This window comes from Dermacentor albipictus, chromosome 6, assembly GCF_038994185.2.
Source record: "Dermacentor albipictus isolate Rhodes 1998 colony chromosome 6, USDA_Dalb.pri_finalv2, whole genome shotgun sequence".
NCBI lineage: Eukaryota > Metazoa > Arthropoda > Arachnida > Ixodida > Ixodidae > Dermacentor > Dermacentor albipictus.
In genome coordinates this window covers 89896293-89923776 of record NC_091826.1, presented here as the reverse complement: position 1 = coordinate 89923776, position 27484 = coordinate 89896293, and the positions used below count along the sequence as shown (strand labels likewise).

Sequence of the window (27484 nt, the reverse complement as noted above, 5' to 3'; positions counted from 1 at the left end):
ATTTTCGCACTCGCTAGTTCATGCCTTACCAGGTCTTCGTGTTTGGTGGTGTTGCGCGACTAATGCTGCACCAGAGTGAAAACGATGTGAACCGTGAATGACGCCATGCAGCTTGCCCTCGCCGGTCCTGGACGTTTTCGACGTGTGATTGTGCTGTTCCCGAGGCGACAATTTGAGAGATTTTTCGTCCATTACGAGCTCCCGTTTTCACAGGGTCTGGTAAGTGTCTTCTTACTTTGTGGTCGCCTGCTGTGCAGTACACCCATGATTATTTTGTTTTTTTTATACGCTGCATGCACAATGAATGCACTTCTGCGATACATCCGCGAGATGGCGGCATTATCGCCAGGGAAACGAAGCCATATGTTCTATTCTCGACAGGCATGGCGGCTGCACGGCCGCCCCTATCCGCCATGTTGACTCTCTGATTGGCTGTCGAGAGCACGCGTGGCTAGAAATTTGTGCCGGGAAACGGAATTTTCGCAAAATTCAATTTTGCGTTTTCATCAAGATGACGAAACGTGACGAGGCCGGGGCTGCAAATTTTATCGACTAATGATGATGATGAAAAACTTTATTTATCCCTCTTTAAAGGGAAGGGGGCAATGGAATAGAGGGTGGGGGAGGAACTATTTGAAGTAGGCCTCCTTTATCCTCTCAGCCCACTCCAGGATGGCCTCCTGAAGATCGGGCCTGGAGCTAATAGATTTTTTGTTGTTGTTGGCAGCTATATTGCGACGTTAGCGCTTCAAAAAGAAACTGAGCGGTAGCGTACAGAAGCCATCGCAGTGCATCTGCGATTTCGCGAATATGTGGTGGCGATCCAAAATATGCGCCATGTCAGCTTGCTGATTGGCTAAAGGAATATTGTGGGGAGCATCACCGGAAGGGCCTTTTCGTAAATGTCAGTTTGACGCTGCGTGACGTTGCGCTGGGCCGCCATTGCAGAGATTTTCCACCATAATTTGTGGTGCGACGAGCTGCGCAAATTATGCTAATGAGCAGCCATATCCAACGGTGGCCAAGAGGAATGCGTATCGCAACATTTTCCCAGTTGTTTGGCGCCATGAAAATATTTTGTTCATAACGCGTGCTCATAGTATTTGCATCGCTCTCGGGTGGTGTTGGCATTTGTGTTTCGGGCCACCATTTTTTAAAAAGAACGCGTTTATGTGAAATATTGGTTGAACATAACAAATTTTCGGCAGCGTTGTCCACTTTTCACTACTGCGTTTGTATTTTAATCAAGATTAATGCCTTTTAGCAAAATCACAAATTTTGACAACGGCGCCTTTTTCATTTATGAAAAGGAATGTACTATCAGCGTCAAATGAAAGTTGAACAGCGGAACGCGTGGCCCAAGCATAAGTGAAGATATAGTGCGCGCCGTCCAGTTATCACCATTGACAGGCGCGCACATCCGTTTTGGCCGCACTGCGCGATCCCCCTCTAGTGTGATTGTTTCGCGTCTGTTCTGGTTCTTACGTTTGAAAGGGAGAAAATGAAAATGAAGATAGAATGTTGCAGTTTACGGCGAGTCTTGTCGCACAGATCGCCGAAGCCACAAGTGCTGTCGGCGCGAACAGCGGTGCGCGTGGTGCAGTTTGCACTGTCATCGCCCGCGCCGCGCGGGCGAATCTACCTTGCGATGACGGTGCAAACTGCACCACGAGCGCCGCTGTTCGCGCCGACAGCACTTCTGGTTTCGGCGATCCGTGCGACAAGACTCACCGTAAACTGCAACATTCTAGCTTCATTTTCATTTTCTCCCTTTCAAAGGTAAGAACCAAAACAGAAGCGAAATTATCTCCCTAGAGGGGAATCGCGCAGTGCGGCCAAACCGGATGTGCGCGCCTGTCAATGGTGATGACTGGATGGCGTGCACTATATCTTCACTTATGCTTGGGCCACGCGCACCGCTGTTCAACTTTCATTTGACGCTGATAGTACGTCAGCCGGCGCGCGCCTTGAAGTTTCTTCATGCGATACGAGTAACCAGCGAACTTAACAGGTGATGGCAGCGCCGGCGCTTGCGTCGCGCAAGCGGATACCTCTGCCGCGCGCGCAACGCTATATTCGGCCGTTTCTCAGCCGGCCGAGTCGGGCTGAGTCACTTGCGTTTCGCGAGATAGCGATAACGTGGCCTAGAACGTGCACTCATTACCCTTGTTAGGTCGCATACGTTGGCTCAAGGTAGAAAACAAGCGCGTTTGCGCCAACGTACGATGACTCATTCCATTTCCTGGGTACACGCATCCTAGCTCATGAAGCACACGACGGAAGCGAGAAGCGTTTTCGACGGAGAAATCATAGGCTTTGAGCTAGCTGTTTTATTTTTCACTCAGGAGGAAAACTGTTTTGCTTTATGAAGAACGTTAGGTTCGATGCCTTCATTTCAGTTTCTTAGGCAGAACGTCAGGGTCTCGTCACGTTACGGAAGTAAGGGTGCTATTCTCGACACGCATGGCGGCTGCACGGCTGCCATTATTCGCCATATTGACTCCCTGATTGGTTGTGGAGAGCTCACGTGCCTTGAAATTTGTGGAGGGAAACGGAAGTTTTGCGAAATGTCATTTTGCGCTTTCATCAAGATGACGAAACGTGACGTGGAGCTGCAAATGTTATGGACTAATACATTTATTTAGTCCTTGGCAGATATATTGTGATGTTAGCGCTTCAAAAAGAATGTGAGCGGTAGCGTGCAGAAGTCAGTGCAATGCATCTGCAATTGCGCGAATATGTGGTGGCGATCGAAGATATGAGCCATGCCAGCTTGCTGATTGGCTGAAGGAATATCTCGTGAGGAGCATCACAGGAAGGGCTGTTTCGTAAACGTCATTTTGACGATGCGTGACGTTGCGCTGGGCCGCCATTGCTGAGATTTTCCGCCATAATTTTTGCTGCGACGAGTGGCGCGAATTATGCTAATGAGCATCCATATGCAATGGCTGCCGAGAGGAATGCGTATCGCCACATTTCCCCCTTCGTTTGGCACCACGAAAATCTTTTGCTCATAACGCGTGCTCATAGTATTTGCATCGCTCTCGGGTGGTGTTGCCATTTGTGTTTGGGGCCATCATTTTTTAAGAGAACGCGTTTATACGAAATAATATTGGTTGAACATAGCAAACTTTCGGCATTGTTGTCCACTTTTCACTGCTGCATTTGTATTGTAATCAAGATTAATGCCTTTTCGCACAATCAAAAGTTATGACAACGGCCTCTTTCTAATTTATAAAAAGAAATGTACGCAAGGCGGCGCCTTGAAGTTTCCTCCCTCGGTGCGAGTAACCAGCGAAATGAACAAGAGATGGCAGCGCCGGCGCTTGCGTCGCTCTAGTGGATATCTCTGGTGCGCGCAACGCTATCGGTGATATTCGGCCGTTTCTCAGCCAGCCGAGTCGGACTGAGTCACTTGCGTTTCACGAGATAGCGATAACGTGGCCTAGAACGTGCGCGCATCACCACTGGTAGGTCGCGTATGTTGTCTGAAGCAAGAAAACAAGCGCGTTGGCGCCAACATGTGATGGCTCATTCCATTTTCCGGGGACACGCATCCTAGCTATTGAAGCAGACGATGGCTTGTACGCAGCAGACGACGGAAGCGAGAAGCGTTTTTGACGGAATAATCATACGCTTTGAGATAGCTGCTTTATTTTTACTGCGGAGGAAAACTGCTTTGCTTTACCGATAACGCTATATTCAGTGCCTTCATTTCAATTTCTTAGGCGAAACGTCAAGTTGGCGTCACGTTACGTAAGCAAAACGGGGCCACCAGCGCCATTTTGTTCGCGTCGCGCCTACGTAACGCATCCAAGAAAATGGCGGAATGTCCAGAATATCGCCCTAGGGCCGAATCTTATAACGGTTCGGTTGGGGAACCGTTCCTTTGGCCTCACCTGATCGGCCAAAATTTTGATTACGCCACAGGTCATCAGAGGCAGCGGGGCGGTATCGCAATTTTCGAATACGTCACGCATCTGTCAATCATCTTCAAAGTGAACCGGTCGTAGGAACCGGCGAAGCGGTAGTCCGCTTTGGGTTCCGTTGCTGTGGCTGGGCTGTTGGCTTGTGACCCTGGCCGCGCGCGCCGGTCGCTCGTGCCCGGAGACACGCGGGCGTCGCGCGCGCGTGCGTTGGTTGCTTCGGAGGCTATTACTTGCCTTCCTCGTCTGCTTGGCGTTGCTCTTTCGGTGTCGACCACGGCTGGAAATGCGATACGCTTTCGAAGAAGTGACGGATAATGAGTTGCACCGCCCTTGCTGGCTTTCTAAGTAGACCTTTTGCAGGCTACGCTATCAAATGGAGGAGACTCGGGTGCAAGCGTACGAGTGGCCATTCCACGCAGAGGAAGGAATATTGCGCGCTGGGGTTCATTGCCACCGGCCTGCAGCTCCCAGAGCTCAGTCCGACGCGAAGCATTCGTCGGAATTGCCTAGATCTCTGCTGCCGACATTGTCCACAAAGTTGCTCTCGCAATTACTGTGTTGGCCCATTGAAGGGCTGGGTCAGCTTTCCCGTGACCTCAGCTTCAAAGTCAATGCCAAGGAGATATTTGCACGATGAGATCGAATTCCCAGTGCTATCGCCAGTGTGAATAGCGAGCAGATCGCCGTTCAGCAGTCAGAAGGGTTCAACCTAGGCTGGTTCAGCGCTTCCTTCGTTCGGCTGATAAAACTATACAGTCAGGACGGGAAGGTATTGTAGAGCTCTCTTACTTGGCTGCCCTTTTTTCTCTATTTCGGGAGTGCCATACTTTGTTTCTCATATTCATGGCACAGCGCGCACCGTCAGCACCACACTCTTAGATTAGACTTCGCGCAGGAAACGCAGGGCCCGTATACAGTAATGTTCGATTTAAGTTCCATTGCTTCTATCACGTGACGCGGCGTGGGGCAGATCGCAGGGATAGCGGCAGCGCGGCGGCGAGCGAGTCATGTCCGAGCCGATGACGAAGGGCGAAAAAAGAAGGAAAATTGATATAGTCGGCTAGTAAAGGTGTCCCTAAGAACCAGTTCACGGTTTTGTCGCGCTATCTATTTGAGAAGTGCTGGTAGTGCGTTCCTGTTGCATGCATCGTGCGAGCTCCTGGTAGCAGACGACATAGCGCTGCGCTCTGCCCACTCCATGGCCAACTCATTTACGCTTACGATACCGCCTGGGGGCTGAGAATGAAAAAGAATGACATGAATAAATTACTTCTGCATTGCGTAAACGCCCGGCACCACAAGTTTATACGTCAAAACTTGGCGTATAATATTTAATTTATATTTTACATTTGTTTAGCAAGCAGAAACATTCTGGAATTCCTCGATTAGCTCGTCATATAGTGACGTACACTTCAGAGGTGGCATCCTCTCATCTATTGGTCACGTCCTCCCCTTCTTGCACCGCCGGCTTGGGAGCGTCACATCAATTGACGTAAGTGGCGAAGCGAACGGTTCGTATTCCGAACCGTTATAAGATTCGGTCCCTAAATGGGGCCGTCAGCGCCATTTTGTATGCGTCACATCTACGTCATGCCTCGAAGAAAATGGCGGAATGTCCAGAATAGAACCCCATATTGCTGGCCATGTCATTTCCTCAGCGACGGAGACATACACTCTAAGAAAAGTTTACACCCTTTGGAGTGTATATTTGCCACACAACAATAATCGTCATCTGCCTTGCCCGCATGTCCTTTCTTGAAAACGCTGCGCTCGTTACTTTCCTGTCGGGAATGCTGTGTCATGCTGATAACGCGCATGCCGTTCGTTACTGGAAAGTATCGGGCTCGCCGCGTTAAATGTATTGCCTTTCTTTAACACTCTAAAAAAAGTTGCACCCATTGGGGTGTATATTTGCCACATAATGATAATCGTCATCTGTCTTGTCCAAATTTCCTTTCTTTAACACGGCGAGCCCGGTACTTGAAAGTCACGAACGGCATACGCGTTATCAGCACGACAGAGCATTCTCTACAGGAAAGTAACCAGCGCTGCCTTTTCAAGAAAGCAAATGCGGAAAATACAGATGACGATTATCGTTGTGTGGCAAATCTACCGCAAAGTGTGTAAACTTTTTTTACACTCTTAAAACGGTTGCACCCTTTGGGCTGTATATTTGTCCCACAACAATAATCGTCATCTGCCTAGCTTGCGTTTCCTTTCTTGAAAACTCGGCGCTCGCTACTTTCCTGTCGAGAATGCTGCGTCACACTGATAACGCGCGTGCCGTTCGTGACGGGAAGTACCGGGCTCGCAGCGTTAAAGAAAGGAAACGCGGGCAAGACAGATGACGATTATCGTTGTGGGACAAGATAAGCCCCAAAGGGTGTAAATTTTTCTAAGAGTGTAGAGTGTATACTGTAAAACAATATTACACCCCTTGGGTTTTATCTTGCCACACAACACTCTAAAAACAGTTTGCACCCTTTGGGGTGTATATTTGTCCCACAACGATAATCGTCATCTGCCTTGCTTGCGTTTCCTTTCTTGAAAACACGGCGCTCGCTACTTTCTTGTCGAGAATGCTGCGTCACACTGATAACGCGCATGCCGGTCGTGACTGGGAAGTGCCGGGCTAGCAGCGTTAAAGAAAGGAAACGTGGGCAAGACAGATGACGGTTATAGTTGTGGGACAAATATACACCCCAAAGGGTGCAACTGTTTTTAGAGTGAACAATAAACGTCGTCTCCCTTGTCCACACTTCCTTTCTTTGTGCTGTGAGCCCGGTGCTTCCCAGCAACGAACGACAAGCGCGTTATCAGTGTGACATAGCATTCGAGACAGGAAAGTATAGCGGGCGCGGCGTCTTCATGAAAGGAAACGCAAGCAAGGCAGATGACGATTATCATTGTGTGGCAGATTACGGAGTGTGCAATAGAAGTCGGTGGTAACTTCGTTAGACAGGATACCAATAAGCTATCGCAGGAGACAAAAAATCTGGTTAAGAAACTACAATGAAAGCCTGTAACCCTACAGCTAGAATAGAACTGGCAGAAGTTGCCAAGTTAATCAACAGGCGTAAGGTAGCTGACATAAGGAAGTATAATATGGGTAGAATTAAACATGCTCTCAGGAAGGGAGGAAGCCTAAAAGCAGTGAAGAAGAAACTAGGAATATGCAACAATCAGATGTATGCGTTAAGAGACGAAGCCAGCAATATCATTACTAATATGGATGAGATAGTTCAAGGGGCTGAGGCGTTCTATAAAGATTCATACAGTACCAGTGACACCCACGTCGATAAGGGAAGAGTGAATAGCCTAGAGGAATTTGACATCCCACAAGTAACGCCGGAAGAAGTAAAGAAAGCCTTGGGAGCTATGCAAAGGGGGAAGGCAGCTGGGGAGGATCAGGTAACAGCAGATTTCTTGAAGGATGGTGGGTAGATTGTTCTAGAAAAACTGGCCACCCTGTATACGCAATGCCTCATGACGTCGAGTATACCGGAATCTTGGAAGAACGCCAACATAATCCTAAACCATAAGAAAAGGGACGCCAAAGACTTGAAAAAACATAGACCGATCAGCTTACTGTTCGTTGCCGACAAAGTATTTACTAAAGTAATCGAAAATAGAATCGAGAACACTTTAGACTTCTGTCAACCAAAAGACTTGGCAGAATTTCGTAAAGGCTACTCAACAATAGACCATATTCACACTATCAATCAGGTGATAGAGAAATGTGCGGAATATCACCAATCCTCATATATAGCTTTCATTGATTACGAGAAAGCGTTCGATTCAGTCGTAACCTCAGCAGTCATGAAGGCATTGCGGAATCAGGACATAGACGAGCCGTATGTGAAAATACTGAAAGATATCAGTAGCGGCTCCACAGCCACCGTAGCCCTCCATAAAGTACGCAACAAAATCCCAATAAAGAAAGGCGTCAGGCAAGGAGATACGATCTCTCCGATGCTATTCACAGCGTGTTTACGGGAGGCATTCAGAGACCTGGATTGGGAAGAGTTTGGGATAAGAGTTAATGGAGAATACCTTAGTAACTTGCGATTCGCTGATGATATTGCCTTGCTTAGTAACTCAAGGGACCAATTGCAATACATGCTCACTGACCTGGAGAGGCAAAGCAGAAGGGTAGGTCTAAAAATTAATCTACAGAAAACTAAAGTAATGTTTAACAGTCTCAGAAAAGCAGTTTACGATAGGTAGTGAGGCACTGGAAGTGGTAAGGGAATACATCTACTTAGGGCAGGTGGTGACCGCGGATGCGGATCATGAGACTGAAATAATCAGAAGAATAAGAATGGGCCGGGGTGCGTTTGGCAGGAATTCTCAGATCATGAACAGGCGGTTACCATTATCCATCAAGAGAAAAGTGTACAACAGCTGTGTCTTACCAGCACTCACGTATGGGCAGAAACATGGAGGCTTACGAAAAGGGTTCTACTTAAATTCAGGACGACGCAATGATCTATGGAAAGACAAATGATGGGTGTTACGTTAGGGGATAAGAAAAGAGAAGACTGAGTGAGGGAACAAATGCGAGGTAATCACATCTTAGTTGAAATCAAGAAAAAGAAATCGGCATGGGCAGGACCTGTAATGAGGAGGGAAGATAACCGATGGTCATGAGGGGTTACGGACTGGATTCCAAGGGAAGGGAAGCGTAGCAGGGGGCGACGGACAGTTTGGTGGGCGGATGAGATCAAGAGGTTTGCAGGGACAACATGGCCACAATTAGCACATGGCAGGGGTAGTTGGAGAATTATGGGAGAGGCCTTTGTCCTGCAGTGGGCGTAACCAGGCTGATGATGATGATGATGACAGCGAATATTTTAGGTCAATATACAGCCACTTGATTTCCACCATATTGAACTATTCTCATTGCCATTCATCACCAAGTGCCATGGCGCTCTTGGGCCATTTGTGGCCCTTGCGCCAAAAAACAACCTCCATCAATCGATCATTTGGACGGCTTACTGGTTGGCTTGCGCCGCTATTTCATGCACCTACAAAGAGCGGACCGGATAAGAGAAATTCGTCGCACCTTGCATGCAGGCTGCTCTTCAGGAGGCCTTCCCATGGCACTGTCGCAACACAAATCAGTTGTTAGGTGGCTTCTTCTTTTACGTACGAGAGTGTGGCTACGTCACTCATTCCTTCGTATGCTACAGTCAAGGTACCGTTTCCACGACAGCTTGCGCAGCAGCAATCTTTACCGGGAAATGTATGCTGGGAGCGCTCTGTGTTTCGCTTTGGATGTAGTCGCAGGAGAGCCTTGTCATTAATGATGTTGTGGCAAACTTTTCTTCTGGCGCGTCGCTGGTTTTAGACGTACAGGAGCGAGTAGGGGGTGTGGCTTAAGAGATGAGGAAGAGGAGTTAGAAGCGATTGAGTAGATCAAGTGAAGCGATGTACAAATAAAACCCTCTGCTCTTCACTGTGCTTGGTGGTTCCCCAACGTGGTTCACATGCTTGTTTTGAGCCTGTTTTTTATCGAAACGTATGCTGTTCTTCATGTTGTATGCGCGATTACAAAGAATGTATGCCGTGTTCGCTTCACTTTGCCCAGTGTCCTTGACTTACGGGGGTATGGGCCATTGCATGTGGCGATATGAACGATAGATGATAGTTTTCTGTCGGCGTTACACCACGTAAAATTCCCGGGATCCTAGCCATAAGCAGCTTCGCCGTAAAAAACTGGCACCTTTGGGGACGTGTGTTGTCCCATAATGATAATCGTCATCTGCCTTGTGCACATTTCGTTTCTTTAAAGCTGCGCGGCCACTACTGTCAGGTCAGGAACGGCATGCACCATATCAGCGTGACACGGCATTCTCAATAGTAAAGTACCAAGCTCGGAATTTTCGAGAAAGTAAAGGCATGCAAGGCAGATTATGACTATTGTTGTGGTACAAGATAAGCCCCAAAGGGGGGAAACCAAAGGGGAGAAAGGGGGGAAACCAGCGTGCAGACGGATCGCTGACGGCCTTGTCGGCCGGACGTCGGCCGGACTGGACTCTTCGGCAAAGTCGGGCAATTTTTTTTTTCGCACTGCAATGGCACCGCCACACACGACTGAAAATGGCAGCGCCTACGAGGCGAAACCCGGCAGTAAACGTTCATCCGAGGAATCGCCAGCCGTATGTGGCGCAGGCGCGAGTAAGAGCTGACGTGAGAGAGAAAATCTGTGGGCTTTTGCTCCTTGAATATATGACCCTGCTTGGCGCTACGGATGACGTTTCTCGTGTTGTATGCGTTTGTCCCCTAGACATGCCGGCATTGCTGAGTGCGGTCGAGTTCGTTTACGCTCTGCCGCTGGCTGCCCGCGCGGTGAGGCAGTGGGCACGGACGCGCCATTTGGTGATCGCTCTGTCTGAAGGGTCAAGGTTCTGACTGGTGTTGTATAAGTCGCGGGTCGCTTTTTTTCGTCGCGACAATAGATTGCCTTCTTTACAAGCACTGATCCAGGAGGGCACATGTAACCGACAAACGGAGGCCTCAGGAGAGTACCTAGCTGAGGTTATAATAAAGCAGGCGGCGCAGGATCACCAGGGCACCCAAGAGGTAGCGGGGGATCAAAGCTGAAGCTGGGTGGCCCGTGTGTTGGGGCGTCGGCGAGCCCTAACCCTCGGACCAGTCCGGGTTCTAGCTTTCGTGTTTCCGTTGCCGCTGTGGTATCGTGAAGGGGCCGCCAATAATGAGAAATAATGACACGTTGTTAAAATTAGTAAAAAAAAACACGATTGAATAAATATAATTAAATCCAGCCGCCAACTTGTGACGTTAAGTTCAGCACTACCGCGCCCCGCGACATTTTACAATATATGCGGCCCGGGCTACTACGGTACGTCGCTACTAGTTGCTCCCACAGGAACATCTGTGATGTTATTTACAAGGTATATATACGTCGCCGTAAAGGGAGATAAAGCTATGATTCGCCATGACTGACTTATCACGAGCGCCGCGCAGGTACCACACAGTCTGTCCGGCACAGCGGTCGCCAAATCGGCCGTCATGTGCCCGATGCTTCACCTATTTTAGCGCGTCGGAAGCCAGCGTCCGAGCGTAAAGAAGCTCGACCCCCATGGACTCCGCAATACCGGCATGCCTAGGGACAAACGCCTACAACACGCACTAAGAAACCTCCTCCGTAGTGCATAGGCAGATTTTCTCACTCGCGCCTGCGCACAAACGGCTGGCGATCCCTCATATGAACGTGTCGTAAAGGCGGGCGCTTGGGATCTATGGAATCGTCATCCTGCACTTCACAGTATTGCTCCAAACAGTTACCTGTGTTTTCTTTCGATTTGAGCAATGAAGCTTCGCCAGCAAAGTCTTGCACCTTGACGCTGTTTCCGATATTCAGACTCGGTTTCTTGGTCAGTTAGGTTTAAAAAAGGCAGCCATATAAACTGGACAATAGCCTCTCAGATGATACGCGTTGTCAGATCTCGGAGATCACGCATTATGAATGCTTGCTCGTTTTTGCTCGATAGGGCCCGCTGCTACACCTATTTTACCGCGTCGGCGGCCAGCGTCCGAGCGTAAAGAAACTCGGGAGTTTCTCGATCACCTTCTCGCATTTGGTGTCGCCCTTGCTCTTCGTAGGTGCGCTGCGCCTCGAGAGTGCGCACTGTATGGCCCCGAGACCGAACTAGAGGGGCGCTGCGAACGCTGCTGGCGTGACGTCAAGGCACGGACTCGCGCCTGTGGTCTACTGCAGTTCTGGCGGTGTCCGGGCACTTTTTGCAGTGCTTTCGTTTGTTCGCCCTCGTTCCCTCTGCTTGTGTACTTATGGCGGTCGTCTCAAATATATTTTTACGACGTCTTCGTTCGCGAAATGTTATTCAACGAGCTTATTTCATCGACAATACAGTTCTCAGAGGCAACGCTACAGCGCCAGCCGAAGGAGCGCAGACCAGCTCATTGCGGGTTTTTCTTGACCGGATTGACAAGCGCAAAAGCATAGCATATAATCCAGTTATACCATACCAGCCATGGGGCGACAAGTATGTCACCAACGCTGGCTGTATATGACTTCTACAAAAGTTACCTTGATTTTAATCCGCCAAAAACAGGTTTGCTGTCGACGATTAGTTCACATGATATCGAATTATTGCATTTCTTCAAAGAAACGCTCGGTAGTAACATGATCACTTAACACTGCTGTTTAGGTTCTACCAGCACCACTTGCTTCTTTAACTGCTTCTCAAAATTAGGCGGTTCTTAACGTGTTTATTTTAAGTGGCGGTAATTCGAAGTAAAGCTAATTGAGCCTTACAGCTGTTTGCAGAATACGAAAGGAGCTTTAACAATATATATTCCCTTTTCCATGCTACACGTTCAACTCGCTTGAGCAATTTACTGGTGCTTGTTGCTTGAGGAATATAAATGACGAATCTGTTTGGTAAACTAACACAGGATGCTTGGCCCAAATGTTTTAGTGAAATATGCCTAATGCGCCGTATGGCCGCAGCCAGAAAGAAGCCGAAGCGTCATACATTAGTAGTATGGGACATATTGAAGATATAATTCGTTGCTATAGGGTCAAAAATCAAGTGAAATATGTAAAGCTTAATTGTGCTGTCTTCCTAATGATGGTTCGCGAGGTTTTTTTATGTACTGACGAAGCGAATAGTTGTGCGTTTATCATTAACGCTCTATCTAGACATGGTGAGAAAAAAGGTGCTTCAATTTTACTTTTCTAGGCACCCTATAACCTGCGCTGTAGCACGTCGAGTATACCTTAGACGCTGCAATTGGCGCTGTAAAAGAAAAGAAAAACTGCTTCATGGTTTCAATTCGTAATTGTAGTGAGCTGATTGGTTTCGCGAACAATGCGTGCCTCGCCATAGCGACAGTCGGTTGCTACCGTGCGTGTAGGGTGCGCCATATTTTCAAGCCTACTGAGGGCCACCACGAAACATTTCATCGCTTGCAATCGAGTGGCTCTCAATCTCAACCACGGAACGTTTCTTCCAAGTGATTGCTATTATGATATTTGTGAATTAACCATATGTGTAAATGCTCTATATATGACGCGCCGTCGTGTTTGCAGCTTTGAGCAATTATGGGGGCCTGTTTCAGAAAGCGGTTAAAGTAGCAGCTAACTTTATCATAGGAAATGTGTGCCTAACCATATTTTTTACGCATCAATAAAGTGACCATATTTGACTAGAACAACGCACCAGAGTAATAGGAATCGTGATGACAGCTTCGCTGGGCAGTGTCTTTTTAACATGGCTAACATGACACCAAATACTAAAAATTATCTTCGTCGTAAAATGCGATGCCTCTGATAGTTAAGTACTAAGGTAATGTTGACTGTTTAGCGAAACATCATACACAACTCCTTGTGTTGAATTTGTACACATTGCTTTTCTGCACAATTCTTCAACAGACACGGCGCATATATGCATTGCAAAACCATGGACCCCTTCAACGCTCATAGCTTGCGCTATCCAAGCCGCAAATTTTCTCGACTCACGCGGTTTTGAAGAAGGAACTATGGTTCACGGATGGTAGCATAAAGAAACCGACATATCCTTCAACGAGTGCGTATCGAGCCACCTATACGCCAAGCATACACGAAGCGGAGAGAGCGGCGTCCTGGCGTGACGTCACTCGCGAGAGGGCGCCACTCCAAATTCTCGCCGCTAATACGCGACCTCGTCATCACGACGAGAGAAGAAAAGCGAAGGTCACGATGGAGAAACGACAGCTTGTTCTCGTGGCTTTATTTATTGAGCCTTTGCAGTTTGTTCTAGGGATACGAGATGGTGCTTTCGGCGGTGCGCCGCGAAGTCAGAGAGGCTGAAATCTCGCAGGTGGCAGCAGTGGAAAAGAAACCTGCCGTGAGGAACTAGTTAAGAGGAAAAAAAAGCGAAATCAGGAAAAAAACAATTGATGATAACTCAGAAGGAAGATCATTACTTTTCGAAGCGAGATCGGGATGCCTGAGAACACGCAACTATAAAGCGAGGTTTAAGAAGGAAGAAGAAGCATGTGTTTGTTGCGGTAAAGCTAGGGAAACGATGGAGCATGTTTTAATCGAATATGAACATATCTGCGCAGTGGTCAATTTAAGCACCTGTGGCCTCCTTGAGGCGCTTGCGTTCAGCGAGAGCAGGGGGCAAGTAAACATGTCCGCAATACAGATTGGTGAGAGGCGACTGGAGGTTTGGTGGCAGAAAAGTCGAGATACCATGAACAACGGGGGCGTATAAAAACTACGTTGCCACTACTGATTGAGAAAGTTTGATGGCGGAAATCCTTTGTTTGTGTGTTTTCTTTTAAAAAGGCAGATATGACATTAGACAAAATAAGAACAAGAGCTTGGTGGCGCAACCAACCCCTCTGTTTGTAAGGGGACGCCCACAGCATCCTTCCATTGATCCCCTTTAATGTGCCGTCGTTCGTACTTTGCTTGAAATACACCAGAAATCCATTCTTGTGGAAACCATGCATGGCGAGCCCGAAATACTGATTAAGTGCCGCAAAACATGCTGATCTGAGCTTGCAATCAGCGTCGTGTCACACAGATACGAGCTGATATGAGTGGCCGGGTTTAGAAAACGGCTCTCAGTGCTAATTATTGTATGAGGTTCTCTTCGCTTGCCGTGCTGTGTCCCCTCCCTGTCTACGGATTGTACGAAGTCAAGAGTGGTCCTTTTCAAGTCGCTATGGACAGAAATGAACTACACTGAACTCGAGAAACCAAGATCAACGTCGCATCGCCCCAGCGTGACAGGGCCGTTAGTCGAGGCGCGTCGGTATGGGCATACGTGCACGAACCTGCCGGCTGCAGGTTGGTTCTGCGCTGAACAGAATCGGCACCGCGTCTAGCTCGACACAGACTGCTGACAAGGTCTGACGTTCTTGCATTTAAGCTTCTGAAGTATATTTTGAGCCCGGTTAAGTATATATAAACGAGCAGTTGCTGCAGCAATCTCGTTGGCGCTGCGATATTCTTGCTCTGCGGCCAACTTCACGAAGACTGGCTCAACGACAGTCTGGCAACTGGTTTTGTCGGTGTCGGCGTCACGAGATGCTAGCACACTGCGACGACTTGCCGTCGTCGCTCGCATCGGCGGTGCTGTCGGCCTAATGTGACAGAATTCCTCTCAGTGACACAGTCTCCCGACTATAGTCGGCCGTTCACCGGCATCGCTGTCTTGTCGTTCTCTTGTCGGTGTCAAGTCTGCCCAGTGTGAATGATCGAGCCTTTAGATTTGCAGAATTGGTGCGAAAAGAAGTGAAGGGAAGCGAGGCGAAGTAGAGGATGGCAGACGCTTAGGTGAGGTGATACGGATACGAAGAAGTTTAATTAAAGGGTCCTGCGAAGCGCCGCCCCATAGGGCGTACCGGAGGCCGCTCCCACGTGGGGAAAGTTAGGCCTGTACTAACCACCTGATCGCAGGCTCTCTGGAAAGCCCAAAGCTGGCGATCCTGATGAAATTAGGAAAATTGCAGCCGAAGCTGAATCATTTAATCCTGCAGTGGACATAAAATTAGACTGATGGTGATGGAGAGTCCCAGGCACTCAAACTTCTAAAACGACTCCTGCACTGCCATATGCCTCATCGTCAGGTTGGGGGCTTTCCATCTAAAGCCACATATATTAAATAAAGATTTAGAATTCGGCAACGATGAGTCGCGCCATGTATGATAAGTACAGTGGTAACCTCTTTGCTGGCTGAGAACAATAGTGTACGACGCTTCAAGCAAACACGTATTTCTCCGTTAAATGTATGTTGTAGAAAACACAACTGGTGTACGTAGGTAACGTTCAACATAACCTCACCCCTCTTCTATTCCTCTAAACGCTGATGAACCTAAAAAGACACCATAAACATCACCAGCAATTATCTTCATTGAACTCAAACAGTACAGAAAGCTTCGGCTGCATTGTTTCCCAGAGTGCGGGGGATCCGCATGATTTCTTTTGTTCCTCCCCCTATACAAGCTTTCGCTTCCGTACTAAATTGAGGGTATGTGTACAGTTTAGAAATGTCATTGGCTCTGCAGGTTCCTTTCTTAACAATCTGCTTACTTTGGCTGTAAAATAAGTAGAAATAAACGCCGGTTTGCGTGCTCCTTTTTTTCTGCATCTGTTGTTCTACACAACCACACGTTCTCACTGGGGGAGCCCCTGTTTTTTTTTTGACGCGCAGACGACTCCTTGAAGCCAGCGGCAGCAGCGGCATCAAACCGGCGTCTTTCGGCATGTTCCCGCGCTTTCCGAGCTCAGGCTTGCTACAGGCCATGCCGGGACCTGCTCCTTGGACGAACCAGTACAATCCCCCGTTCCAGCAGCCCGCGCTCTTGATGGTCGCCGTCAATGACCGAAACAACTCGGGAACTGCCCCTTCGTCGATAACAGGGTTACCTCCCTGGCATCCGCACCCGCAGTACGTGTCCATGCCTGCCGCCGACCCGCATCGGTCGCTCAATGCCGCGAGCTACGACTTGGACTCTGCCTCAACGAACGTGACCGCGTGGGGGTTTTCACACAGTGCCTCGGCTGCGCAAAGTGGGCTCCACTTGCCGCAGTATTTCCAGCAGCCTGCGACGAGCAGCCACCATATGACGAGCACTTGGCACGCGTCGGCAGCGACCGCGTCGAACACTCCGAGCTATCGCCAGACCGAGCTGCCAACCCATCAACCACTCACGATATCGATCGCCGTTCAACTCCAGCACGTTCATCAGCCATTGATCCAGCAGTCGCACATGTACCATCCCTCACTGGCCACGTTGTTTCATCGCGAGTACATACCCCTTCTCACTACCACAACCGCACAGCCCCTTCCATCGAGTCATCAACAACCTGTCAATATTTCCAGCCAGCATCAGCGATCGCGGACACCGATGATAGCCCAGCAGCAGGATGGAATGGGTGTCCGGACCAGTCAATCCTTTCAGCAGCATCAGCAACAGAACCAGGCTCAAAGGACGAGGGTTGCGAGAGTGCAGCAGGTGCAGCAGGTGCAGCAGGTGCAGCAGGTGCAGCAGGTGCAGCAGATGCAGGAGGGCTCTTACCGCAGTATGGCACAGCAGCCCATGCAGTCCACCCAGGGGCAGTGCATGAACAACCAGAATAGGATGCCCTCGATGTATTCAAGCTACCAGATGGTGTCACAGTTGCACCTGCGGAGCAGCACAGATCCCGGCGGACACGACGCCCAAATCCCGCCCATCGTTGAGCGTTACGGCCACGAGGTGCTAGCTGTGGTGCCGAACTCGCAGCTCCACCATCAGCAGCCGAGATGCGACATGCCCACTAACTTTGTGAACCAGCAAAACCTTGTGCAGCTGCAGCATCAGATGGCGCGGACACGTCTCGAGGGGAGCACGGCTTTGTCCAATGCCCAGTCAGCCATGCACGAGGCCGGTACCGGGGCAGGAGCCGAGATCGCAAACGCAGAGAACGCGTTCCAGCGGAACAACGCTCGGTGAGTCAGACATTCACCCACACTTGGGTGAGAGTAAAGACTTCTGACTAGTTCGGCAGGTTTGATTCTCGGCCGTCTGGAACGACGCCGACTTAAAAGGTGATTGCATACTAGTAGAACGTCAGGATGTATTGACTTTCATCCCGGTCGTCTCCTATGATCGTTGTGTGAGGCCCAGTGTAGCAGTATAGCAGACGGCCACGCGAGCCGGCGTCAGTGTCAAAACGTCGCATTACCCTGGTTCCACGTGATCACATTCTCTGTCATGAAATCACGACACCGCAACCTCCTGCAAACGAGGCCGAAATTGAATGTATAACAGGTCATCATCATTATCAGCCTGGATACGCCCACTGCAGGGCAAAGGCCTCTTCCATGCTTCTCCAACAACCCCGGTCATGTACTTATTGTGACCATGTCGCCCCTGCAAACTTCTTAATCTCTTCCGCCCACCTAACTTTCTGCCACCCCTGCTACGCTTCCCTACCCTTGGAATCCAGTCCGTAACCCTTAATGACCATCGGTTATCTTCCCTCCTCATTACATGTCGTGCACATTTCTTTTTCTTGATTTCAACTAAGATGTCATTAACTCGCGTTTGTTCCCTCACCCAATCTGCTCTTTTCTTATCCCTTAACGTTGCACCCATCATTCTTCTTTCCATGGCTCGTTGATTTCTGCCGCGTAGGTGAGTACTGGTAAGACAACTATTATACACTTTTTTCTTGAGGGATAATGGCAACCTGCTGTTCATGATCTGAAAATGCCTGCCAAACGCACCCCAGCCCATTCTTATTCTTCTGATTATTTCCGTCTCATGATCTGGATCCGCCGTCACTACCTGCCCTAAGTAGATGTATTCCCTTACCACTTCCAGTGCCTCGCTACCTTATTGTAAATTGCTGTTCGCTTCCGACACTGTTAAACATTGTTAGTTTTCTGCAGATTAATTTTTAGACCCACTCTTCTGCTTTGCCTCTGCAGGTCAGTGAGCATGCATTGCAATTGGTCACCTGAGTTACTAAGCAAGGCAATATCATCAGCGAATCGCAAGTTAGTAAGGTATTCTTCATTAACTTTTATCTCCAATTCTTCCCAATCCAGGTCTCTGAATACTTCCTGTGAACACGCTGTCAATAGCCTTGGAGACATCGTATCTCCCTGCCTGACGCCTTTCTTTATTGGTATTTTGTTCCTTTCTTTATGGAGGACTACGGTGGCTTTGGAGCCGCTATATATATCTTTCAGTATATTTACATACGGCTCGTCTACACCCTGATTCCGTAAGGCCTCCATGACTGCTGAGGTTTCGACAGAATCAAAGTTTTCTCGTAATCAATGAAAGCTATATATAAGAGTTCGTTATATTTCGCACATTTCTCTATCAGCTGATTGATAGTGTGAATATGGTCTATTGTTGAGTAGCCTTTACGGAATCCGGCCTGGTCCTTTGCTTGACAGAAGTCTAAGGTGTTCCTGATTCTATTTGCGATTACCTTAGTAAATAGTTTGTTGGCATCTGACAGTAAGCTGATCGGTCTATAATTTTTCAAGTCTTTGATGTCCCCTTTCTTATGAATTAGGATTATGTTAGCGTTTTTCCAAGATTCTGGTACGCTCAAGGTCATGAGGCATTGCGTATACAGGGTGGCCAGTTTCTCTAGAACTATCTGCCCACCATCCTTCAACAAATCTGCTGTTACCTGGTCCTCCCCAGCTGCCTTCCCCCTTTGCATAGCTCCCAAGGCTTTGTTTACTTCTTCCGGTGTTACCTGTGGGATTTCGAATTCCTCTAGACTATTCTCTCTTCCGTTATCGTTGCAGGTGCCACTGGTACTGTATAAATCTCTATAGAACTCAGTCACTTGAACTATCTCATCCATATTAGGGATGATATTGCCGGCTTTGTCTCATAACGCACACATCTGATTCTTGCCAATTCCTAGTTTCTTCTTCACTGCTTTTAGGCTTCCTCCGTTCCTGAGAGCATGTTCAATTCTATCCATATTATACTTCCTTATGTCAGCTGTCTTATGCTTGTTTATTAACTTGGAAAGTTCTGCCAGTTACATTCTAGCTGTATGGTTAGAGGTTTTCATACATTGGCGTTTCTTGATCAGATCTTCTGTCTCCTGTGATAGCTTACTGGTATCCAGTCTAACAGAGTTACACCGACTTCTATTGCACACTCCTTAATGATGCACACAAGATTGTCGTTCATTTCTTCAACACTAAAGTCCTCTTCCTGAGTTAAAACCGTATACCTGTTCTGTAGCTTGATCCGGAATTCCTCTATTTTCCCTCTTACCGCTAACTCATTGATCGGCTTCTTATGTACCAGTTTCTGCCGTTCCCTCGTCAGGTCTAGGCTAATTCGAGTTCTTACCATCCTATCGTCACTGCAGCGCGCCTTGCCGAGCACGTCCACAACTTTTATGATGCCAGGGTTAGCACAGAGTATGAAGTCTATTTCATTTCTAGTCTCGCCGTTCTGGCTCCTCCACGTCCACTTTCGGCTGTCCCGCTTGCGAAAGATGGTATTCATTATCCCCATATTATTATGTTCCTCAAACTCTACTAATAACTCTCCCCTGCTATTCCTAGTGCCTATGCCATATTTCCCCACTGCCTTGCCTCCAGCCTGCTTCTTGCCTACCTTGGCATTGAAGTCGTCCATCAGTATAGTGTATTGTGTTTTCATTCTACCCATCGCCGATTCCATGTCTTCATAGAAGCTTTCGACTTCCTGGTCATCATGACTGGATGTAGGCGCGTAGACCTGTACAACCTTAATTTTGTACCTCTTATTTAGTTTCACAAGAAGACCTGCCACACTCTCGTTAATGCTATAGAATTCCTATATGTTACCAGCTATATTCTTATTAATAAGAAATCCGACTCCTAATTCTCTTCTCTCCGCTAAGCCCCGGTAGCACAGGACGTGCCGGCTTTTTAGCACTGTATATGCTTCTTTTGGCCTGCTAACTTCACCGAGCCCTATTATATCCCATTTACTGCCCTCTAATTCCTCCAATAGCACTGCGAGACTCGCCTCACTAGATAACGTTCTAGCGTTAAACGTGGCCAGGTTCATATTCCAATGGCGGCCTGTCCGGATAGCAGGTGTAGCAGGTATAGCAGGTATAACAGGTAATATTTACTAAATTATTCTGGGCCCTCTGTCGTCTGCCGCTACTTCTTTAACTGTTTCGAGGTCTAGGACGTTCACTTAACGTAAAATGGAAATTTAATTATGGAAAATATATCGGTACACTATTAGCACTAGTGCAAGACTTGTGCGACTAGATTGTATGAGATTGTTCAGAAGTCCTATATTATGATATGGATGTTGCGCGCCTCAAGACAACGAAACACGTGGGTCTTGCGAGTGCCGGGCTGCTATTGTCGCACTGATATGGCTGCCCACCTTTGTGACAGCCATATAGACGAGCATAATTGACGAAACAGCGCGTTGCATGGCTTTCGTTTTCTTTCTTTACTGAATTAGAAGTTCGAAAACAAGTTAAAAACCGCGCAACGAGCGACGGAACTGAAATTGCTAGGCGTAAAGTCAAGAGAAAAAAATCAAGAGAAAAAATTCGCGTTTTGCCGGAAAGGCCAAGCATCGATATCGATATCAAATTAGTGGAGAGCTATACCAAGTAAGGATAGTACAGTAAAAGCTCGTTAATTCGAACCGCAAGGGGAAGCCGCTTCAGTTCGAATTAACGAAAGTTCGAACTAACGAAAGTGAAGGAGGGCAACAGTACACTGCGATTTGGAAGCAGTAAGGCATGTCAGAAATTTGGCGTGTCAGAAAGTGATGGCATGTGCCGCGGGCACACGCCATCTTCAAGTCGAAGCTCTGGGTCCGACTGTGCCACGCCACCGATGTCCACCGAAACGAACGTTAGCCGAGGCTTAACACCATCACAATGAATCGCGACGACCGATACTTCCTAAGCTGAAAACAGAGGTGCACAACCAATGAAGACTGCCGAGACAAAGACGCTTAACCTGTGAAGGTGGCGAAGGCCCTGATTCGTTGGTTCTTTATTGCAAGCGCAGCTGCGACGTACTTGATTCGCTGTGTTTTGGAGCTTGCCATGCCATCTCCGCACAACATTAGCAGCTGTACAAGATTTGCAAAGCCTCCGACATTCGCAATGGGCAAGAAGTCTCGGAGGTTACGTAGAACGGAGAGGCGGCAGCCGCCGCTGCCTTCTGGCTGACCCCGCGTCGGTTACATTTTTTTTCCGATTTTGCCTTCTCTCGCCGTTCTCTCCGTTTTGGAGGCAATACAGCCTTGTGTGTAGGCAGTAGGCGCGTTTCTCTGGCCGTGTGCCAGGCGAGCGTAGTTCGAATTATCCGTGAAGGAACCTTCTCGCTTTCGAATTAACGGACTTTTTAATACATAGACTTCTGTGGAGCTTGGCCGGACCAGATCGTACAGTTCGAATTATCCATAAATTCGAATTATTGAAGTTCGAATTAACGAGCTTTCACTGTATCTCTATCGGCCGTATGAGGTTGTAAACATTCGCTTACTAACAAAATTAACCAGCTTGTTATCACGCGTGCGCAAGGATACGTGAACACATCTCCCTAGGTGACCGCGCACGCTCGCTGTCAAATAACTGGAGTGAGGACGCGCGGCAGCAGCAGTGAGCGAATTAACCTTTGTGCTGCCTCTCGCTTCAGCGCAAACGAAGCGGCGAAAACACAGCGCACATGAAGCTATCACCACTCGGCACACTCTGTCCCCAGCGCAGTTCGCTTTCAAGATAGGGCCCGCACGGCCTCCCAATACACAGCCGCCGCCGAAGTTGAACGGATCCCCTCTTCCCTCCCACCGAAACGCTACTGAAGGTGGCGCGCTTCCTCGTCGCTTTCCGCTTTTGGGGGATTGAGCCACTATCGTCATCACACCCTCGAAGGTTTTGACACGTGCATAGGTCATACGGCGTACGGCGACGATGCTGTTGCCCCTGGGACATTATACAGAATGTTGCAGTGACGGCGACGGCAGAAATGCGCAATTTGCAGATACAGTTTGGAATCAGCTTGCGCTAGAGAGTGGTGATAGGAGATCGCAAGGGGAGACCTTCGTACTGCAGTGGATATAAAGATAGGCTGATGATGATTATGATGACGACGATGATGATGGTATTAGCACCGGTAGCGTGCCGTGATTGTACAAGTATCGTTTCAACGACAATGCTAAGCTTCCAGTCAGGATTCTGTAATGCCTGCCCTACTCACTCCAGCCCCTTTTTAATGTTCTGTAAATTTTCTTATGATCAGTGTACCCTGTGAATAATTGTTCTAGATATATGTGCTTTGGTACAGAGTATAATTTCTCACATAACGAATTTATTGAAATGCACGAAATATACAGAGAAGCAGGACGGGAACGCAATTGCTGCTGACCGCACAGAGCCTTGCCCTGTGGCGGTCCACCTCAGTGTGCCGACACCTGAACTGCGATAAGCATTGGGCAATTGGATTAGATAAAACAAAGGACGGAGAGAGAAGTGATAGCCGAGAAGACAGACAAAACGGAAATTACCTTGTATACAATGAAAAAACTTGGTAAATATTTATACATATTTGGTTTCTAAGAGACTTCATCGCGACGCTTGCCCAACCCAGCATAACTGCTGATGATCGTGAGCTTACGTAGCGTGTAATCGTCTTAAGTAAATAGTATATTTTTAGTCTAATCTATAAATAACCCTCCTGCACTAAGAAAAAAGGCATTTTTATTGCAAACAGAGGGTTGCTAAGTCAAAGAAGAGGCAACCGCGTAAGGCACTCGGCGACGCCACCATAAATTTCTCACACAAGCTCTACAGGAAGTCATAGATTTTGAAGAAATTTGCTCAAGCCTTATTCTGAAAGCACCGAACACGGAACCTGTCAAGTTTCAATAGACTTCACTAAATGCACCGACCCGAACGTCAGAAAAAATAGAGAAGAAAGTTTGAAATCTGTGAAGTAAAAGTTTCGCTCTGACATACCGATGTAAAGGTTTGTGTGGTTAACCTCAATTTTCTCGGTTGAAAAATGCATTATAGCGCCTAATTACCTGAAATAGTGTTTTAAAACATAATGTTGCGAAGAGAAACGAATTTCGTGCTTCTTTTTGTCTCGTGAAAGGTGGCATAATATTTTCGATTTCGTATTGCGACAACTACTATGTGAACATTCTATGCGAATTTCCTCCGTCCGTGTCGCCATGATATTCCATATGAAGTCGATGTACGATGACATCGTGGCCACGCGCCGTGTGGTGTAGACCTGAATGAAAGCTTGCCAGAGAGAGCCGACACAGATGCTGGCTTGATGCAGCGCGCTTTTCTCGCACTCGCAACGGAGGAAGGCGAGAGCGGTGCGTGCCGTCTCACGCGCGATAGGAGGGAGGGAGGGGAACGGGCAGGCTAGTGCGCATCTCCTCTCCGAAGGCTAGCCGATCAAAGATAGCTGTTGGCTTCGTGTGCGTTGTGTTCTCGCGCGTCCAGCTCATGTTTAAGCATAGAGTCAGCACGATGAGGAATTGGCTCACCGCTGCTGTCTCCTTTGTGACTCGAGCATTTGTGTACGAGTGTTCGCGGTAGTCGAGTGAGATGCATTCGTGTTTGTCTGTGCGCGAGTGAAAACGTGCTGATTAATTCAGATAGTAAGCGAATATTAACAGGAGTCTATGCAACTGATAAAATGACTAACTTTGCTTCGTATAGCTGTTTAATAATTTGCTGTCGCAATCAATGCTTCGCCTTTCAGGCAAACTGTCACGCAAGTACGATAACACATGCACAATGTGCGCTATCAATCGTCCAAGCGATAAGCCAACGTTAACGGTGAGGACATCACGAAACGAGTAGGTGCGAACGATATTAAGGTGCATGCCGTGATCACCCTCGAAAAGTGCCCTCTATGCCCTTTCTGACCACTATTCTTCAATCTGCCCGGCTCACTCGCTGTGCCGTAATTGTCGCATTCCAACTTCGACGAATGGCGATAATTTCCCGCCTTATTTAAAAGGTCGCACCTAGACAATGGAGCAAGTTTCACTGCATAAATCTACGACTGTTTGTATTTCAGACCGGCTGACGAGACGGAGTCTCCGTCCAGTGACCTCCGCGACTTAGAACGCGCAATCCCGTTCTTGGATTCCGCCCGGCTTTTGACAAGGTTCCAGGAGCTGCTCAACAAGCTTAAGGCCAGAGGCACGGACCTGCACAAACCCTGCGGCAACATCGTCGGCACCACGAAATGTTGGATGACGGAGCAACTGCCCGCTCTAAACGAAGTACTCTGGACTGTTTATGTGCAGGTCATCGAACACGCTCCCAGCGTGTTCACGTTGAAATGCGTAGAAGACGTCGGCAAGACATTAACTGTGTCCTCAATTGTGGAGCCTTACTGCTTGGTGTACTGGCTTCTCAGGTATCACGTCTGCATCGAGCGACTGGTCCTAGACTGCAAGGCTGCCATCTTGCGCTACTTCCCTGCTACGCTGAGTGAAGCGCTGGCAGCCAACAAGGGTCTCGTCACAATTCAAGCTCTTTCAGACAGAAGATATTCGTACGAAACGAATGGCGGTGCAGCTTTGGCCCGTGTCATCTGCGAGATGTCTCCTCGACTAGAGTGCTTGAATGTTACGCCCTTGGTACTCGACGGCGCCGCAGTCGAGAGCCTCGTTCAAGGAATGAGAGGCCCTAGCAACCTGCGCCACCTCGTCCTCGGCAACATGTCGGAGAGGTTGGCGGGAAAAGTACTTGGCGCTCTGAGTGCCGCTTCAAGCTTAAGCTCGCTGGAAGTGTGGGACGCCATGTTCTTGACGCAGGCAGACTCCGCTCTTCTCGCCAGTGCGTTGAGGGTCAATACAACCTTGCGGGACTTAGCCGTGAGACACCTGGCCAAGGACACTGCCGGTATCATACTGCAATCCTTGGATAGCAACCGTACGTTAAAGGAATTGTCGCTTGAAGACTGGCGCGACTGCTCGCAAGTCAGTCTTGCGGACGGCATACGGGCGCTTCGCGCTAACGAGTCTCTCAGGTGTCTCAAGCTTACCAATGTCGGCTTTACCAACGAATGTGCGCTCGCTCTCGCCGACGTTCTTCGAGGGAACGACGCCCTTCAGGATATCTCTCTTCGCCACAACTCGATAAGAGACGGCGGAGCTGTAGCTCTAGCTAAGGTCCTGGAGCATAACATTTCTGTAAAGCATCTTGACCTGACGGAGGGCAAATTCGCCGGTAACGCGGTGTCTCAGTTTGTGCATTTCCTTTCTCGAAATAGTACAGTGGAGTGTGTGCGTCTCGGCAACGTTGCCATCAAAAAATGGTGGAAACCTTCGTTACCCCTCACTGCAGACCTGTTCGCTCGATTGCAAGTGACATGGAGCATCCCCGTACTCAAGGAATGGACGTCGTGTCTCCAACAGAATTACCAGTACGTGCCTTCCGCTTGCGTTCGCTGGTGCAGTGAAGACCACACCCAACCCATCAGGAAATGGCTCTCCGCGGTAGATATGTGCAGTTCATCGCTCAGTGAACTTGTCGTCTACTTTTCTTTCAGGTTGTGCTACTCTCGGGCTGTCAAAGTATTCACGTCCTTCCTACAAGACACAAACTCTCTGAAGAAGCTTATCGTACGTCCGCTTGCTTATGATTTTGGCGGCATTCCGAGCGAAATCATTGCCAGTATTGCCCACAACAGAAGCCTTCGCGAAGCTGAGTTCGACGTGGCAATCGGCCAATACCGAGTGGTGAAGGCTGTTGAAGCCGTGCTGCAAGCCAACCGCACCTTGCACCGACTTAAGTTCCGTGTTAACGAGCTGCCACAGGAAGCTCTGTGCATGCTGGCGCGCTCTTTGGAAGAAAACTTTGTGTTTCTGACACTCGAGTTCGACGAGCGCTATACCCAGGCCGATATGTACCCACTTCTGAGTGCCCTGAGCAGGAATCGGACCCTCCTTAACAGCGCCGTGCGGCGCGTGTTGGATAGTGATGTAGACGACTGCTCAAAACAGGCCCTTCAGCTTCTATCGACCTGTGACACGCTTCTAGACGCAGTGGTTAGCGCTACGGGCAAAACTCGCGACCAGTGCAAATACCTCATACTTCAGGCAATTAACCACGCTTAGTGTTGTCTAACACTAATGTGACGTCATGGATCCTTTAGCGAGTTGGAGACGACATTTCTTGACTAGCTTGTCAAATTCGAACTTTGTCCCGGCAGTGGGAACGAGAAGTTTCTCGTGGACTCCGAGAAAGGGAGCGTGTAAGAGGTCTGCTCAACTTTTGTCTACTGTGTACCACGTGATGGCGAGCGCTGCACATTTTACCGGACAGCTGCGGCAGGCAACGGGAAGTCACGCACGATGCGGCGCACATGGCCTCCTGGAGCGCCGCCTCCGCCCCCGCGCAACGCATGCGCTTGGGAGAAATCGTGAAACCTGGACGCCGGCCGTGTAGTTCACTTCGGTGCGTTTTCCGTCCACTTCACTTCCTGGCGTTTGCCCACACATTCTCCCCTCCTTCTTTGCCCGGACAACTACTCTTCTTACGTAGCGCCATCTGCTGATATGCGTGAAAGCTATTCCACACGTTGCTTCCATATGCGCATGCGTGTAGTACCGGAGAATGGTGGCAGCGCAGCAACTGGCGGAGCAACGGGCGTCGAGCTTGTCGTCTGTTGTCCTCGGTTGTCCTCGGTTGTCCCGATTCGACAACGATCAAAGAGGTAATGTTACGTGCACAAAAAATAAAGAACGCCCCTGTTCTTCTCAGTACGTATGCAAAGCATTTGTGCATATCCCTAGAGAAACTAGACGGAAAACAAAGTTGTGGAAATAGGCAGAGCAGAAGTACTGATTTTAAATGCCTAAGGATTCCCATGCTTGCCCAACCAGGAAGCCTGTTCTTCGGTTGTGTAAAACGATCGCTTTGAAGACAGAGCCCGCAGCAGCGAACGAATTGACCTTCGTGCTGCCTCTCGCCTCAACCCAAACTAAGTGGTGAGAACACAGCGCACACGAAGCCACCAGCTCTCGATGCACTGATGCCTAGA

General features: G+C 48.7%; 1 protein-coding gene across 1 annotated transcript; it reads left to right on the top strand.

Moving 5' to 3' along the window:
- On the top strand, positions 1-27484 carry LOC135912390 (uncharacterized). The gene is made up of 3 exons (XM_065444830.1): positions 1-219; positions 16124-17404; positions 24509-27484. Exons 2-3 carry the CDS (start codon positions 16176-16178, stop codon positions 26556-26558), a joined length of 3279 nt encoding a protein of 1092 aa, XP_065300902.1. The 5' UTR covers positions 1-219; positions 16124-16175; the 3' UTR covers positions 26559-27484.